General features: G+C 53.1%; 1 protein-coding gene across 8 annotated transcripts in view; it reads left to right on the forward strand.

Moving 5' to 3' along the window:
• Positions 1-1,759: 1,759 nt before the first annotated feature.
• ATP2B2 (ATPase plasma membrane Ca2+ transporting 2) overlaps positions 1,760-17,249 on the forward strand; it is a gene marked incomplete at both ends in the record, with an annotated part of 95,204 nt that continues 79,714 nt past the window's right edge. For 7 of the 8 annotated variants that reach the window (XM_080718057.1, XM_080718059.1, XM_080718060.1 and 4 more), the window contains one exon: positions 1,760-1,958. In XM_080718057.1, coding sequence (XP_080574183.1) covers positions 1,760-1,958 — 199 coding nt within the window. Of the gene's footprint in view, positions 1,963-17,249 lie in introns of all 8 variants that reach the window. The other variant, XM_080718058.1, reaches the window with a different exon arrangement.

Genomic DNA, 17,249 nt, shown 5'->3' on the forward strand with positions numbered 1-17,249 from the left:
TTCTTAACTGCTTCCTGGCACAGTCTACCTGGCAGCCAGCACTGCAGAGAGAAAGGAGGGGTGTGTCCCAGGGGAAGGGAGAGGCGCCCTGGGCCAAGAGCCCTGAGGCCACCCGCTCGGGGCTCCTCCAGTTTCCTCTCTTTTAGAAATGAGTTCCTTTCCCTCTCTGTGCTTCCAGTTTCCCACTGAGAAAATGAAATGACCCCTGACTGCCCCCAGCTCCAGGAGGAAAGGGTTGTGAAGGACAGGGAGCAGGCGGTGGGCCTGGGGTTGGGCGGGGATGCAGTTCCCTTCCCCTCACTGTCCTGAGCCCAGGACGGCCAGCTGTCCAGGGCTGCAGGGCGGGGCCCGTCCCTGTGCCAGGCTCAGCCGAGCTCAGCAGGGGCCCTTTGTCACCCAACGCTTGCTGGGGCCTCAGCCGCTGGTGTTGGGTGTCCAGGCGGATTGGATTCTCTCCTGGCAGGATCACAGATGCCGCACTCCTGCAAGGGTGGCCTGGCGGGCAGGGAGAAGCCAGCACTCCCTCCTCCTCTGCCCCCAGGAGAGACTGGCCGGCCGGCCACTGTCCATGGTGCTGGTCTGTGGGGTGCCAGGTGAGCCTTGCATGGACCCCAGCTCTGCCTGGGGAGCGAGCTCTGGGCTCAGAGCCGTCCTCATGAATATTCATGACTGGCTGTCGAGTGGCCAGGCTGATTGACATGGCTGGGGGCTGCAGGTGGAGTTGGGGGTGTGTTTTCCATCCCATGCCTGTGAGGCCCAAATGGGAAGGGAATGAGGGCAGGGGAGTGTGTATTATGGGTGGAGGTGGCTTGAAGGGGGGACCCCATCCCAAGGCCTGTATCCTCAGTGGGAGGGAGGACATGTCCCACATTCTGTGGGCCCAGGCTGTGTATGAACATGCTAAAGAGAGAGAAAGACAGGGCCAGGGTCTGGGGTGCACATCGGGGCCTGGGCATGCAGGTGTTTTTGAGGAAAGGGTTGGGGATGTAAAATGGCACACCCAGAAGGGTGACTACATGTGACAGTGTACATGGGCGGGGTGTCCATCAAAGCTGGGTGCAGGGGGCCCTGCATGGGCGTGTGTGGCGGTGGGGTTGGACCTGAGTATCCAGGTTGAGTGTTGCACAGCACCTGAGCCATGTGTAGGTGTGTGCACCAGTGTGCTGGGGAACCAGGCGCTACCTGGCAGGATGCACAAATAAGGGCTTAGGGTATGTGACTAGGCTGTTGCAGGCTGTGCCCTTCGCACGATGTACTGCGGGGACCCTACCAGGCACTGGTAACCATTTGGACTAACAGTTCATGCTGGTGTGATCGAGATGTTGAATGAAATACCTGTTACTTGGAGTCTGTGCGCACCTACAGCCTGGATCTTACAAGCATCTGTCCCATGAGGACTCCAGTGCAGACCCTTGACACCCACTCTGCTTGTCCCCGCAGGAGCCACCACCCCTGACCATGTAGATGCCAGCTCCAGGGAGCAGCATGGGCCCCGCTGAATGGAGACTCCTGGGTCTACAGCCCTGAGCCCTTCCGGCCCCTGGACCCTGCCCCACACCCGGAGACACCCCTTGGAGCTCCTCACCGCTGTTGCCAGCCTGCCTCGACCACCCCCTCCCCCTGGGACCTGGAGTCGGCCGCCCGGCGCTGCAGCCCTCCAGTGAGGGTGTGCTGGGGACAGCCACACACAGCCATCGCCCAGAAGCCTCTTGTCCAGTGCTGACCCTCGGGCCCACCCTGAGCAGGGACTTCGGCAGACATGGGTGATATGACCAACAGCGACTTTTACTCCAAAAACCAAAGAAATGAGTCAAGCCATGGGGGCGAGTTCGGGTGCACACTGGAGGAGCTCCGCTCCCTCATGGAGCTGCGGGGCACTGAGGCCGTGGTCAAGATCAAGGAGACTTACGGGGACACCGAAGCCATCTGCCGGCGCCTCAAAACCTCGCCTGTTGAAGGTAAGTGTAGAGGACTTGAATACGGGTGGCCACCACCATCTGAATTGTAGGGGAGAGATGTCTTAGAAAAGGACCAAGCTGGGCATGGTGGCGCACGCATGTAATCCCAGCATTCTGGAGGCTGAGACAGGAGGATTACAGTTTGCAGGCAGCCTCAGCTACTTAGCGAGGCCCTTTGCAATCAGTGAGATCCTGTTTCAAAATAAAGAATAAAAAATAGGGCTGGGGGTGTAGTTTGGAGGTAGAATGCACCTGGGTTCCATTCCCCCATACCATGAAAGAAAGAAAGAAAGAAAGAAAGAAAGAAAGAAAGAAAGAAAGAGAGAGAGAGAGAGAGAGAGAAAGAAAGAAAGAAAGAAAGAAAGAAAGAAAGAAAGAAAGAAAGAAAGAAAGAAAGAAAAAGAGAAATGGACCAAAAAAGCCAAGCATGATGGCATGTACCTTTCATCCCAGGACTTGGGATGCTGAGATAGGAGGATCTCAGATTCAAGACCAACCTCACCAACTCATCAAGGCTCTCAGAAACTTAGTGAGATCCTGTTTCAAAATGAAAATTAAAAAGGGCTGGAGGTGTGGCTCAGAGGTGGGACATCCCTGTTTTCAACCCCCAGTACCAAAGGAGAAAGAAAAAGGAAGGGAGGAAGAGAGGGAGGGAAGAAGGAAGGAAGGAAGGAAGGAAGGAAGGAAGGAAGGAAGGAAGGAAAAGAAAAGGGTCAGAATGCCAGGATTGCCATTCTAGAGTACTCTAGCTGAGTCGGCAGCTTTGCCGAGGCCAGGGTAGGGAGCCCCCTCTCTGTTAGGGTCCACACCTTCCGTTAGGTTTGAACTGTAGGAAGTGATGTGGGTTAAGTGTGTGTTCTAGAGAGAATGTGCCAAGTCAGCTCCCAGGGTCAGTTGGTCTACCTGGGGGTAGGTTCTCCTTCCTGGGAACTCAAGCCCAGGGGCTTGCAGTCTTCCAGGTGGGAACAGGAGGGCTCCAAGAGTGGAATCCAGTCACCCTGCCGGCCTGCATGCAGGCCCAACAGAGGCTTCTGCTCTCCCGCACTGAGTCCAGCTGCCCAGCCCATCCTCCCTGCCCAAGCTCAGGAATCTTCTGGCCTGGGCTTGGGCATAGAATCACAGCATCGCAGACTTGCAGATGCCTAGGCCAGAGTCACGCCTGTGTCTTCCCGGGTCCAGACCCTGGCTGGAGATGGCTGGGGATCTCGGACAGCTGTGGGCTGTGGCACTGCCAGGCAGGCAGGGCAGCAGGAAGATGAGCCGCGACAGGCAGGGTGGTGGAGCGGGCCTTTCTTACGTTACCAAAAGGAGCAGGCCAGGGTTTCCAGAGAGAAGCTCTCAGCTCCTAGGGTATTTGTTTTGTTTTGGCAGTACCGAGGATAGAACCCAGAGGCATTCTACCTCCAGCCCTATTTTGTATTCTTTATTTTGAAACAGGGTCTCACTGAGATGCAAAGGGCCTCACTAAGTAGTAACCGAGGCTGTCCGTGAACTGGGATCCTCCTGTCTCAGCCTCCCAGATGCTGGGATTGTAAGTGTACACCACCTTGCCTGGCTCCTAGGGGTTTTTGTGCTTTTTTTTTTTAAGGGGACCAAAGTTAGGTCACCCAAGAAGCAGAGGTTCTTGCCCCACCCAGCTCAGCCTGACACCAGCACTCAGAGTTTGAGTCCACCTCGGCACATTTACCTGCTACAAGATTCCTGCCCTAGGCCACGCGGAGAAGAGAGCCCCCCATAAGCATCAAAGGCAGGGGCGCCAGGCAGGGCCTGGGACTTTGTCCCCAGCTGCACTGAGCCTCGGCTTCCTCCTCTGGAAAGTAAGGTCTGTTGTACAGTAGTTAGCGCAGCCCTGGGCATACCGTAGGTGCTCACTGCATGGCGAGCATGATTATTCTAAGAAGTGGATGACAGTCATTCCCCCAGGCACAGACTACAGCCTGGGAGGCGGACAACACCGGACTGGAGGTCCCTGCCTGCCACTTCCAGTCTCTACTGGCTGGGCGCTGTGGGACACTGACCCCATTCCTGCTGCGACTGCCCCGTGGACTTTGCTTCCAGGTGGAGGTCCACCGGGCAGTGTGGTGGTGCCACTCACCTCCCCTCCTGCATAGAGCATCCCTTGGGTGACTGGTCTGCAGTCCCCAGTCAGGAAAAGTAAGACAGCTTCTCCGAGTGGCTGTTCTCACCAGCACTTTGCCAGCAGGCTGAGCCTAACGGGAGTTTAGCAGCACCCCGCTGTTGCCTGGTTATGATTCAGTGGGGGGTGGAGGGGATAGTGGCCATGGCAATTTTAGCTCCAGGCTTAAAAATGGCCACCTGGGACCTGAGGTGGACACGGGCTCTGCTGAGGGCTCCTGGTGCTCACCCTGCCATCAGGTGCCCCCCCACCGCAGCCAGCTGGATTTTTGCCTTCTGACTGGTGACCAGGATGTTCTCTTGGGTCAGGAGTTCTTAAACGTCTCTGGGTCCCAGTCCTTGGGGAGACGCAGATGGACGAGGTCACCCTTCTCCCCAGAGAAATAGCTGCCTACAAAAGATGTGGCTCATGGAGAGGGTTCTCGGGGGGGAGGGTGTCCAGACCCCCTTGAAGCAAGGCCCTGGAGCCCAAGTTAAGAACCCTGCCAGCAAAGCTCCTCAGACCCAGGCGCGGCGCCCCGCCAAGTCACAGCACTTGGGAATGGAGTGCAAACTCGAAAGCAGGAACCCAGCCTGGTACTGGGTGCCACAGAAAGCTAAGTGCACCCTGAGACGTGTCCCGCGAGGTCCCCTCCCACCCGGCACACCCCTCAGGCGCACAGTTGAGGCTCTGGGCTGCAAGGGATCCAGGCTTACAGCAGTGGGGAGGCAGGCGGGCAACAGCGATCAGGGCTTCCCGGAGGCAGAGGGGTTTGGACTTGGCTATGTATGGGGGAAAGAGAAGGAAAAGAATATAGCATAGGTATAGCATGGCCTTGAGTAGCATTTCTCAGAATGCCAGAGTGCTCACCACTAAAAAATAAAGGGCTCAGCTGGGCATGGCGGCGCACACCTGGAATCCTAGTCCTTGGGAGGCGGGGACAGGAGGATCACAGGTGTGAGACCAGCCTCTTAGCAGCTTAGCAAGACCATGTTTCAAAATAAAAAATAAGTAGCCAGGCATGATAGTGCACACTTGTAATCCCAGGACTTGGGAGGCTGAGGCAGGAGGATCCCAGGTTCACGGCCAGCCTCAGCTACTTAGTGAGACAAATAAAAATAAAAAAAATAGGAAGCTGGGCGTGATGGTTCACGTTTGTAATCCCTGCATTCGGGAGGCTGAGACCGGAGGATCATGGTTGTGAACAGCCTCAGCTACTTAGTGAGGCCCTTGCAACTCAGTGAGACCCTGTTTCAAAAATAAAGAAAATAAAATAAGGCTGGGGGTGTAGCTTGGAGGTAGAATGTCCCTGGGTACCATCCCCGGTACCACAAAATAAATAAATAAATAAATAAATAAGAAAATAAAAATAGAGCTGAGGGTGTAGCTCAGAGATAGAATGTTCCTGGCCTCCTGGCCTCAATACTCAGTAAAATAAATAAATAAATAAATAAATAAATAAATAAATAAATAAATGTAAATAAAATAGGGTTAGGAGAGCTGAATAGTGGTACAGGAGGATCACAGGTCCAAGGCCAGCCTCAGCAACTCAGAGAGGCCCTCTGCAACTTAGTGGGACCCAGTTTAAAAATAAAACAAGAGTAAAACCGGGCATGGTGGTGCACGCTTATAATCCCCGTGCTTGGGAGACGGAGACAGGAGGATCGCGCTAGTTCAGAGCCAGCCTCGCTGGCTTAAGAGACCCTGTTTCCAAATAAAAAAATGTAAAATGGGTCTGGGAGTGTAGCCCAGAGGTAGAAGGGCTTCCAGGAACCCCAGTACCACCAAATAAATAAATAAATAATTGGAGCAGGGGGTGTAGCTCATCAGTAGAATGCCCCTGGATTTAATATTCAGTGCCACAAAAAAATAAATAAAAAGTAAGTAAGAGGGAGAGAAGGCACAAGACCAGGGAGGTGGCCCAGCCTCGCCTCTGTCACTAAGTAGGTTCATGACACTCTTGCGACCTCTGTCTTCTTATCTGTGAAGTGGGAGTCGCCACTTTCCCTCTCTGCCATTTGGAAACAACTAGCAGAAAATGCCATGTAAGTTTTCTGAGACAGGAGGATTGCAGGTTCAAAGTCAACCTCGGCAACTTAGCGAGGCTCTCAGCAACCTAGTGAGACCCTGCTTCCAAATAAAGAATAAAATTGGGCTGAGGGTGTAGCTTGGAGGTAGAATGCCTCTGAGTTCAATCCTCAGTTCCACACACACAAAAAGAATCATCTCCTTGTATTTAGTGAGGCTTTCCACGCATCAGGGTTCTGTGGAGTAGAAACCCACCCCCCAAATAGTAATCTTACGGCTCTTCAGTTGCAAAGCCGGCATCAGTGTGGCCTCAGGCATGGCTGGATCCAGGTGCAGCTTGCAGACCCGTGTCTCCATCTCAGGCTGTTTTTCTGCTTTCTATGTGCTGGCAGCCCGCAGGTGATGGTAGGCTACTGTGCGCACGGCTCCTACTGTGTGCACGGCTCCTACTGTGTGCACGGCTCCTACTGTGTGCTGGGGGGGAGAACAGAACTGTTCTTGTGCTGCTGGGGAATGCTTGACCTGGGTGTGGAGGAAAGGGATGAAAGTCATACAGGGAACGTGATTGGTACCGGCATATAGTAGGCGCTGCATCAGCATTAGCTGCTGTTACTCTCCTCTGTGTGACTTCAAGGGATATTGTCCCACTTTTATTTTATTTATTTTATTTTATTTTATTTTATTTTATTTTATTTTATTTGCGGTACTGGTGATGGAACCCAGGGGCATTCTACTTCCTAGCTACACTCCCGATCTTATTTTTTTTTTATTCTTTATTTTGAAACAGGGTCTCATTGAGTTGCGAAGGGCCTTGCTAAGTAGCTGAGGCTGTCCATGAACTGCAATCCTCCAGTCTCAGCCTCCCGAATGCTGGGATTACAAGCGTGAACCACCACGCCCAGACATTGTCCCACATTTAAGGGACATACTTCTAGGGGTCGTGGGATACCCCTGCACTTGGGTGGCTGAGACAGGAGGATGGCGAGCCTTGACAACTTAGAAAGACTCGTTTCAAAATAAAAAGGGCTAGCCGGGCATGGTGGCGCACACTTGTAATCCCTGCGCTTGGGATGCGGAGACAGGAGGATCATGCAGGTTCTAAGCCATCCATGCGCGCTGGCTTAGGAGACCCTGTTACCAAATAAAAATGTAAAAAAATAGGTCTGGGAGTATAGCCCAGAGGTAGAAGGGCTTCCAGGAACCCCAGCACCATCAAAATAATAACAATAAAATAATAATAATAATAATAATAATAATAATAATAATAATCATCAATTAAAAGGGCTGAGGGTATATTGAAGGTAGAACATCCCTGCATTCACATCCCCAGTACCAAAAAAGGGGCGGACATGTTGGGTTTTAATGAATGGAGAGAGAAGGGCAGATTGTCTCGGAACACCAGCGGGCTTGAGCAACCCACGGGAGTCTACGGGTTAAAGAAAAATTGTAAGCCTTATATTTGCTTTGCAACGCACAGACAGCCCACCGGCATGGGGGGAAAAATCCTTTAAAAGCAGCTCGATATGAAGGTTTGATGAATCACGTGTAGATGTTTTTCAGAATACCGCCCACACCTCTCTCTGAATCATCAATAAAAGAAACCCAGGAGTCGATCGATACGTGCTGTGGATTGTCCCAGGCCGACAGTCCCGTAGCCAAGGAGTGGGGGCAGGGGAAAGCACGGGACAGTTAGAGAAAGGGCCCCTGCAGCCAACCGAGGCTTCCAGGTGGTTCCAGAAGGACGAGGGGCCTTCGTGGCCCCCAAGCGATGCTGCTGGGCCTGGCAGGTGCTTTACATGGCCAGGTGCCCAGTGAGGTGGTGGAGGGGAGAGATGGGAAGGGGGACTTGCCGGCGGGCCTCTCTGCAGATAGACCCACCAGCCTAAAAGCTCAAGCCCCAAGCGTCTTTTACTCTGTGCAGATATTTCAGAACCACGCCCTTCCTGCACATCCTCCTAGCAGCTCCCAGAGCCAAAAAGATCCGCCTGAAGAGGGGAGGGGTGATTCTTAGAACAAAGCGTCTTCATTTCCTATTTGTTTGTTGTGATACTGGGGATGGAGCCCGAGGGACCTTCCACCTCTGCACTACACCCCCACCCCTATTTTATTATTCTATTTGGAAGCAGGGCTTCCAAGTTGCTAAGGGCGTTGCTAAGCTGCTGAGGCTGGCCTCGAACCTGCAATCTACCTGTCTCAGCCTCCCAACAACTGGAATTAGAGGCGTGCACCACCAGCTGCATCGTCATTTTACAGAACATGCTTTCAACAAGCTGGATGTGGTGGCACACACCTGGAATCCCAATACTTGGGAGGCTGAGACAGGAGGATCGGAGTTTCGAGGCCAGCCTCACTTAGTGAGGGCTTCTCAACTCAGTGAGACCCTGTTTCAAAATAAAAAAATAAATAAATAATAGGGCTGGGAGTGGAGCTCAGAGGTAGCATACTCCTGGATCCCACTTCCAGTACCACAAACAAAATAAAATAAAATAGGGCTGGTGGTGTAGCTCAAAGGTAGAATGCCCCTAGGTTCAATCCCCAACACACACATACATACATACATACATACATACATACAAACATACATACATACATACATACATACATAGTACTAAACAGTAGGTACCAGCTATGTGCTCAGAAAAGGAAAGGAGCTGGACATACTGGCGCTTGCTTATATAATCCCAGCAGTTGGGAGGCTGAGACAGGAGGATCGTGGTTCGAGGCCAGCCTCAGCTACTTAGCGAGGCCTTTTGCAACTCACTGAGACCCTGTTTCAAAATAAAGAATAAAGATAGGACTGGGGGTGTGGCTCAGAGGTCGAATGTCCCTGGGTTCTATCCCCAGACCCACGAGAGAGAGAGAGAGAGAGAGAGAGAGAGAGAGGAATAAGCAGAACATTGACGTTGAGTCCCAATTCCACCATCTAAGCCCTCGAGCAACTGACTCCCTCTCTGTGTGCCTCAGTTTCCCCTCTGTTACTGGTCCCATTGTAGCACCCAGCTCCCAGAAGTACTGGCCACAGGCGCTCAGCGGCGCGGCCACTGTTTCTCTGGACCCACTCAGGACAGATGACCAGGAAAAAGGGCGGGCACTGGTTGAGAGGATATGTTGCGCACCTACTACGTGCAGGCTTGGTCACAGGCCTTGGGAGGTGACTTGGGATCATCTCCAGATGCCCCCGCAGGAGCGGTGTCTGCGTGATGTGGCTGCACCTGGGACAGAGGGCCCGAGAAGGGGCAGCCTGTACAGACATCCCTCCTGGCCCAGAGAACCAGGGCCTGAGTCACCCCGGAGCCCCCGGGCCCCTTCCCCAGGACCCCTTAAAGGTTCCCGGGGAGGGGGTGCAGAGACAGACTGCGCACAGCCCCTGCCCTAGAAGCCCTCCCAGTCGGCTGCGATCCTGGTTACCCTCACAACACTGCTTTGGGCTGGGAGACTAGTTAGCAGCTCTGACCTCGGGGCCTAGGTAACACGTTGATGTACAGTGGGCCAGGCCCACCACAAAGGTCCCATGAATAATCTTCACATCGGCCCTGTGGAACACGACCCGTATCCTCCCAGCTTACAGAGGAGGAAGCCGAGGCCCACAGTACCTCTGTTAAAAAGTGCTCTGTGTAGCCGGGCGTGGTGGCACCCACCCCACCTGTAATCTCAGCATTTGGGAAGCTGAGACAGGAGGATTCCAGTTTGTCGACATTGCAACTCAGGGAGACCCTGTTTCAAAATAAAGAATAAAAAATAGGGCTGGGGGTGTAGCTCGGAGGAAGAGTGCCCCTGGGTTCCATCCTCAGTAATGCAAAAAAAAAAAAAAAAAATGTCTGGGAACTAGGCATGGTAGCCTACACCTATAATCCCAGTACTTGGGAGACTGAGATAAGAGGATTGCAGGTTTGAGGCCAGCCTCAACAACTTAGTGAGACTTTGTTTTCAAATAAAAAATAAAATAAGACTGGGGGTGTGGCTTGGAGATAGAATTGTCCTGGGTTCGGTACCTAGTACCACAAAAATAAAAGTGGTACTTGGCCAGCATTGGTCTCCAAGCTGTTTAATATTTTGTTTTGGTTTGGTTTGGGTTTGGGTGGTACTGGGGTTTCTGGAAGCCCTTTTACCTCCGGGCTACACTCCCAGACCTATTTTATACGTTTTATTTGGAAACAGGGTCTCCTAAGCCAGCGCGGAAGCGGCGCGATCCTCCCGTCTCCGCCTCCCAAGCGCGGGGATGACAAGCGTGCGCCACCGCGCCCGGCTGTTTAATATTTTGAAACAGTTCCGTTAGATTGTCAGAGTCTCTCCAAGTTGCTAGGGCTGGCCTCAAACCTGGAATCTACTGGGATTACTGACATGGGCCACATGGGTCACCTGGTGACTTTAGCTGGGGTCCCACAGAGGCCTCCGGGGTGTCTCCAGGCAGCCAGAACGGCCTCCCCTGCAGGCCGGCCTGTCACCTGAGAGACACAGGCGGGGGCTCAGCCACTTACAAAGCCCTTCTTGCCTCACAAAGGTCACCTCGAGGTACAATCAGAACCCTGTGGTTCCATTAGCAGTTATTTATTTTTATTTCTAAGTTTTTATGGTACTGGAGATTAAACCTAGGGGCATTCTACCTCTGACCTACAGCCCCAACCCTGGTTTTTATTCATTATTTTGAAACAGGGTCTCACTAAGTTACGGAGGGCCTCACTAAGTAGTTGAGGCTGGCCTTGAACCTGTGATCCTCCTGTCTCAGCCTCCCAGGGACTGGGATTACAAGCGTGCGCTCCCACGCCCAGCTCGCGGTTATTTATTGTGAGTGGAAATGAGCGCCTTGGGCTATGGCTCCTAGTACCCACCTCTGGCGTCAACCTTCACCCCAGAGAGAGGGTCCGGCCTGTAATGTCTTGGGGTCCAGCACAAGACCCCAGGCTTGGTGTGTGGCTGATGTGTGGCCCAGCTCCTTCTGGGAGGCAGCTTTGGACAACACATCCTGGAGGTGTGACCCGGGAGCCAGCATTTCTGGGTGGAGGAGGCAATATTAGAACAAGAATGTTTTAGCAGGAATGACACGGCAGGGAACCATGTGCACAGAGGCACCGCGGCGAGGGAGGAGGGATGGGAAAGGGATGGACGTTGTGTTCAGCCAGGCCTCAGGGCAAAGCATTGTGAGAAGTAATGATGATGACCGACAGAAGCGGACAGGTGCAGAGATGGCCAGCCCCGGGGCTGGTCCTAGCGGTGCCCCGCAAGGGACAGCACCTCTCAGGACCCGTCTACCAGTCAGGGAAACGGCCCTGATAAGTGGAGGCCACCATTATCATCCTCGTCATCGCTGTTGCTATCCCTGTGAACATCACGGCTGGCATCACATTGGTTCAGAAGCTGGGTGAGTGCGGTGGCACACCCAGAATCCCAGAGTCCTTGGGAGGCTGAGACAGGAGGATCACGGGTTCTCGAGGCCAGCCTCAGCAACTTAGCGAGACTATGTTTCAAAATAAACAATAAAAAGAGCTGAGTGTGTAGCTCAGAGGTAGAACAGCCCTGGGTTCAGTCCCCATACCACCAAAAAAGAAGATGAAGAAGAAGAGGAGAAGGAAGAGGAGGAAGAAGAAGAGGAGGAGAAGGCTGAGTAGGACGCCGCCGCCGCCGCAGCCCAGAGAAAGGGTCTTGCCCAGACTCACACAGCCATCTGGCACAGACTCAAAAGGGCACTTGGGTCTTTGGACCCGGAGTCACTGATTGATTGATTGATTGACACATTCTGTAGTTCTGGGGATCCATCCTGAGTCTTAGTGCATGCTGATCAAGCACTTTAAACCCCCCAGGCCGTTACAGATTTTTTAATCACATCGCTGTGTAATGATAATAAGGGCAGGAGGATAAGTAATTCCTAAATACCCAACACAAGAACAACTAAGTCTCTTCCAACTCCCCATGTGCCTGTGGGAACATTCCAGAAAATGGTTGTTATAGAGGACACAGAGCCCCGTGGATAAGGCTCGTGAAATCGCAGTGTGCTTATAAAGAAGTGGGTTTAGCACTGTGCACCCCCACAGTGGCAGTAGCTCCCTGGAGGCTGGCAGGGGTACTTGGGATGTGCCTGGTGTTGCGATCTCAAGGAAGCTGGGGGGCAGGTACGGCGATGTCCTCCCAAGAGGCATCAGCGAGGGCTGCCAGAGGGAAGCGGACTCCCTGAACCGGATCAAAGGCTGGAACACCTAGCTGTTTCCAGGTGACAGGGCTGGCATGGAGCTTGCCCCTCGGGGAGCCTGGGGTTGGGGACAGTCTACTCCGGCTGCTTGGGGTTCTATGTATCGCTCAGGATTTCCATACGGTGGGATGGATGCTGGTGAATGCACCACAGCCAGCTCTCTGAGGTTGGGAGGTCGTCTTCGTTTGTGGGACGTGTTGATTTTCATGGTGTACAAACTGCCACCGTGTCACCGATGTAACGTTCATTAAACATAGATTTGGAAGGCCCTCAGCAACACACTGCGATCCAGTATTTCTACCACGTGGATGTAGTGGGCTGTTACAGAGGACAGATCACAGTAAAATATACGAAAACAAGCTGGGCATAGTGGTACACACCTATAATCTCAGCTTTGGGAGGCTGAGAAAATAGGATTACAGGTTAGAGGCCAGCCTCAGCAACTTAGGGAGACCCTGTCCCAAGTTAAAAAAAAAAAAAAAAGGACCTGGGTTATAGCTCAGAGGTAGAATGCCCCTGGGTTCAATCCCAAGTACCATAAAAAAGAAAGGTTGAGAGGGCTTCCCAGGACTCCCCGACCCCAGCTGAGAGAGGGCAGGATTTGAGAGCCTGGGAGTTTGCCTAACTCCCAAACATACTGCAGCTCTGGCCCCAGTGTGAGAGAGAAGGGCCCGGAAGGGCAGGAGGCACCCCATCATTTGATCTGCCAATGAGGCAGCTGAACACCTGACCCAGGTTTCTGGGCCCCACTCTTCCTCTGGCCAGGGACATTCTCAAGGGCATGGTGGTGCATGCTTATAATCTCAGTACTTGAGAGGCTGACACAGGAGGATCACGGTTCGCGGCCATTCGTGGCCAGCCTCAGCTACTTAGTGAGGCCCTCTGAAACTTCGTGAGACCTTGTTTCAAAATAAAGAATAAAAGCCAGGTATGGTGGCCCACACTTGTAATCCCAGCATTTGAGAGGCTGAGACAGGAGGATCATGGGTTGTGGCCAGCCTCAGCTACTTAGCGAGGCTCTTTGCAACTCAGTGAGACCCTGTTTCAAAATAAAGAATAAAAAAATAGAGCTGGGGGTGTAGCTCGGAGGTAGAATGCCCCTGGGTTCCATCCCCAATACTGCAAAAATAAATAAATAAATAAATAAATAAATAAATAAATAAATAAATAGGGCTAGGGGTATAGCTCAGAGGTAGAGCCCCTCTGAGCTATACCTGAGTACTCCGTCCTCAGTACTGCAAGAAAAAAAAAAATAGACACACACACAAGCAGATGGATGAGTGAGAACCCATCAGGTAAATACATGCTCTGAAGGCCACTTGGGAGAGAGACGGCTTCAGGGAGGAATTGAGGAGGGCTGCCTCCGTCCCTGTGTAGGTGGCATTCAGCCTGAGCCTCAGCTGGCACGCTGGATGCCTGAGCTTGCTGAGAGTGATAGTGGGGCCCCTGCTTTTCATTGACTTTGGGGCCTTGCTCTCCATTTCTTGAGCTCTGCCAGGTTTTATATCACAGCTGCCCCCCCGGGGGGGGATACGCACACTTTCATCCTCCCGCTTGATAGCAAAGCAACCAAGGCGCCCAGGTGGCTCGGCACAGGACAGAGACTTGGCTTTGGAGATCCGACTCTGCTGGTCCTCCAGCTCCTACCTGCTGCTCTCCTTGTTGGGCTACATTTGGAGAAATCAGTGTCCGGAAGAGCGCCTCCTAGTCTGTTAGAGCTGGAGCCCTTGGGAGAGACAGCCAGGTCCCAAGGGGCTACTGAGGCCAGGCTCCCTGTCGTCCCCTCTGTCCCTGATGAGGAAAGCTATGTCCCTTGGACCCCCTCATGTGCCGGAGTCCCGGGGCAGATGCCTAGGCACAGGGGGTCTGTGACCTGAGCTGGCGGAGGCCCCTGGGGGCCCCTTGTTGGCCGCGGGGACATCTGAGCTGAGGGAGAGCCATTCTAGCAGGAAGCTGCCCGCTTCCGCTTGAAGCCCTGGGTGATCTAATTACCTAGAACCGAGGAGGACGCGGACAGCCCAGCGCCCCTCAGAACCATCGGTTCTGTGACCGCAGCCGTCAATGCCTGGCGAGGCTGCACCGGCCTCCCTCTCGACTGCCGGCTGTTTGATCTGGAACTGCCTGCTTTCCCGTCACCCCGCCTCTGGGGCTTTCTAAATTGTCCTAACCAGTGCCCGGTTGCAGAGCGTGCCGGGCTTCCGGCCTCTCGTGAAAGTACAGCTTTTAAGAGACTTCACCTGACTGCTGTCCAGCCTGGGGGCCATTCCGAGCTCTGAGAAAGGAAGGACACACCCTTCATTATGGCCTTTCCTCGGTATCATCAGCATCTTTTAGATGAGGAGACTGAGGCACACAGTGCCTGGCTCAGGCCCCAGCAGGTTGCAGAGGTGAGATTGGGGTCCAGGCCTGGCCGGCCCGAGCACCCCTCTGCCAGGGGCTTCCGGGCCCCCTCAGGTCCGCCATGCCTTCCCCCCCTCCCCGTGGCATGCACTTAAACCTCACGACCTCTTGGGACATGCCGTGCCGGCTCTGTGCTGAAGCTCTGTCCCTGAAACGTGCCAGGAATGGTGTTTGTCTGCGAGAACAGTTTCCACCGAGGAAGATTCTAATCTTCCTTATCGGATAAAGAATTGCCGGACTGAGCAGCACAGGGCTTACCAGCCCACTTTCTTTTCAGAAAAGCAAAACCCAACATAAAAAGGGACTAAGGCCTAGGAACACCTACTAAGCACCAAGTACTGGTGTGTGTGTGTGTGTGTGTGTGTGTGTGTGTGTGTGTGTGTATGTGCGTGTGCAAGCATGCACATTCTAGGGATTGAACTCAGAGGCATTCTACCTCTGAGCTATGCCTACTGCCTTTTTAGTTTTTTACTTTGAAATAGGGTCTTGTTAAGTTGAGGCTGGCCTCAATCATCCTGTAATCCTCTTGTCTCAACCTCCCAAGTATTGATATTAAATACTTAATACCGCACCCAGCTACTTCACAGTGTGAGTGTGTGTGTGTGTGTGTGTGTGTGTGTGTGTGTGTTTAGGATTGAGCCCAGGGTGTTCTACATCTGAGCTACCCCCCAGACCTATTTTATTTTTTTATTTTTTATTTATTTGTTTATTTTTTGTTGGTACTGGGGTTCCTGGAAACCCTTCTACCTCCGGGCTACACTCCCAGACACCTATTTTTTATATTTTTATTTGGAAACAGGGTCTCTTAAGCCAGCACGGCTGGCTTCAACCTGCGCGATTCTCCTGTCTCTGGCCCGGCCCTATTTTATTTTATTTTTTTTTTGGAAACAGGGCCTCACTAAGTAGCTGAGGCTGGCCACAAACCTTTCATCTCCCAGTCTCAGCCTCCCAAGCGCTGGGATTGCAGGCGCGCCCAGCGCCATGCCTGGCTGCTGCTGCTCATTGTTACTGTTCTCATCCTCCTCCTCCTCCTCCTCTTCCTTCAACTACTCCTCCTCTTCCTCCTCCTCCTCCTCCTCCTCGTCCTCCCCCTCTTCCTCTTCATCCTCCTCTTCCTCCTCCTCTTCCTCCTCCTCTTCCTCCTCCTCTTCCTCTTCTTATTTTGGTGCTGAGGATGGAACCCAGGCCTTGCTTCTGCCAAACACGTTATGCCGCCAAGCTACACGCCTAGCCACAGAGAACTTATTTATACAACTCGTTCACTCAGATGTTTCTTTTTCTCTTTCTTTCTTTCTATGTATTTATTTATTTATTTTTTCAGTACTAGGGTTGGAACCCTATGCATTCTACCTCTGAGCTACACATCCAGCCCAATTTTTTATTCTTTATTTTAAAACAGGGTCTCACTGAGTTGCAGAGAGCCTCACTAAGTAGCTGAGGCTGGCCGCGAACCTGGATCCTCCTGTTTCTCAGCCTCCTGAATGCTGGGATGACAAGTGTGAGCCACCATGCCCGGCTCCCACTCTGCAGATGTTTCTAGAGTGTACCTACTGTGCTCAGAACCCAGGGTGCTAAGGAGAGACCCAACAGCGAACAACGCCACACGGGCTTGCGTCCACGCAGGCTCGACGAGCAAGACGGCAAGCGATAGAAAAATAATGGGGTGCCCACTGCAGTCGCCCTGGAGGAATGAACAAGAGGCTGGGGTTGGGGGACAGAGCGGGCCCCCCGACAGCCTGGGGTCAGTAGGTGGAGAAACTGGCCAGTGAGTGAGGGCAGAGGCCGGGACCCGAGGGGACATGGCGGGAAATGAAGCAGGGGAGGGCCACGGGCTTGTCCTCTAGAGCTCAGGGGCTACTGCAGGGTTGAGAGCAGAGTCCGGTTTCATTTGTCCCCAGCACCTGCCAAGCGGGTACTCAATCCTCAGCTTGGCAGGCCAGGCCAGGCCAGGTCTGAGCGGGGACCTGGCTTCCCCAGCGAAGACGCCACCAGGAAGCCATGCTGGGAAGGTCCTCACGCCGCCCCTGCTGCCCGGCCGGCTCAGGAGGGCAGGGACGGACCCACACACACGGCTCTGCTCATTTTGTTTCGCTGCCTGGGCCTCAGGCTGAAAGAACTCAATGTAATGAGATTTGAGGGTTCATCGGGAACATTGTGTCTCCCCCATACAATGGAAGGCGGCTGCAGAAGGTGCATTTCTGGTCTCTCAGCAACCAGGTGCGAGCCAGTGAGGGGAGGGGGCTGTGATTCATCCTGGACAGCAATGGCCAGTCCGCCCCCTTCCCTCCTTACATGGCCCCAAGATGCAGTTCCTCCCGGGGAGACAGGAGAACCCTGGGAAATCACAGGAAAGAGGCAGAAATACAAAGTAAATGCAGGCAGAAGAGGGTAACAGTTCCAAACAGGTACTGGGTTCAGCCCCAAAGGAAAAAGAGAAGGGTCTATTTCCAAAGATGTAGGGAAAGCTCTCTGTGACCATAATAATGACCTCCACTTTTACCACAGACCAAAGGTTGTTCTCAGCACATGGATATATATAACTGACTCATCTCCCGCTCATGGT

This window comes from Muscardinus avellanarius (assembly GCF_963383645.1).
Source record: "Muscardinus avellanarius genome assembly, chromosome: 22".
Taxonomy (NCBI): Eukaryota; Metazoa; Chordata; class Mammalia; order Rodentia; family Gliridae; genus Muscardinus; species Muscardinus avellanarius.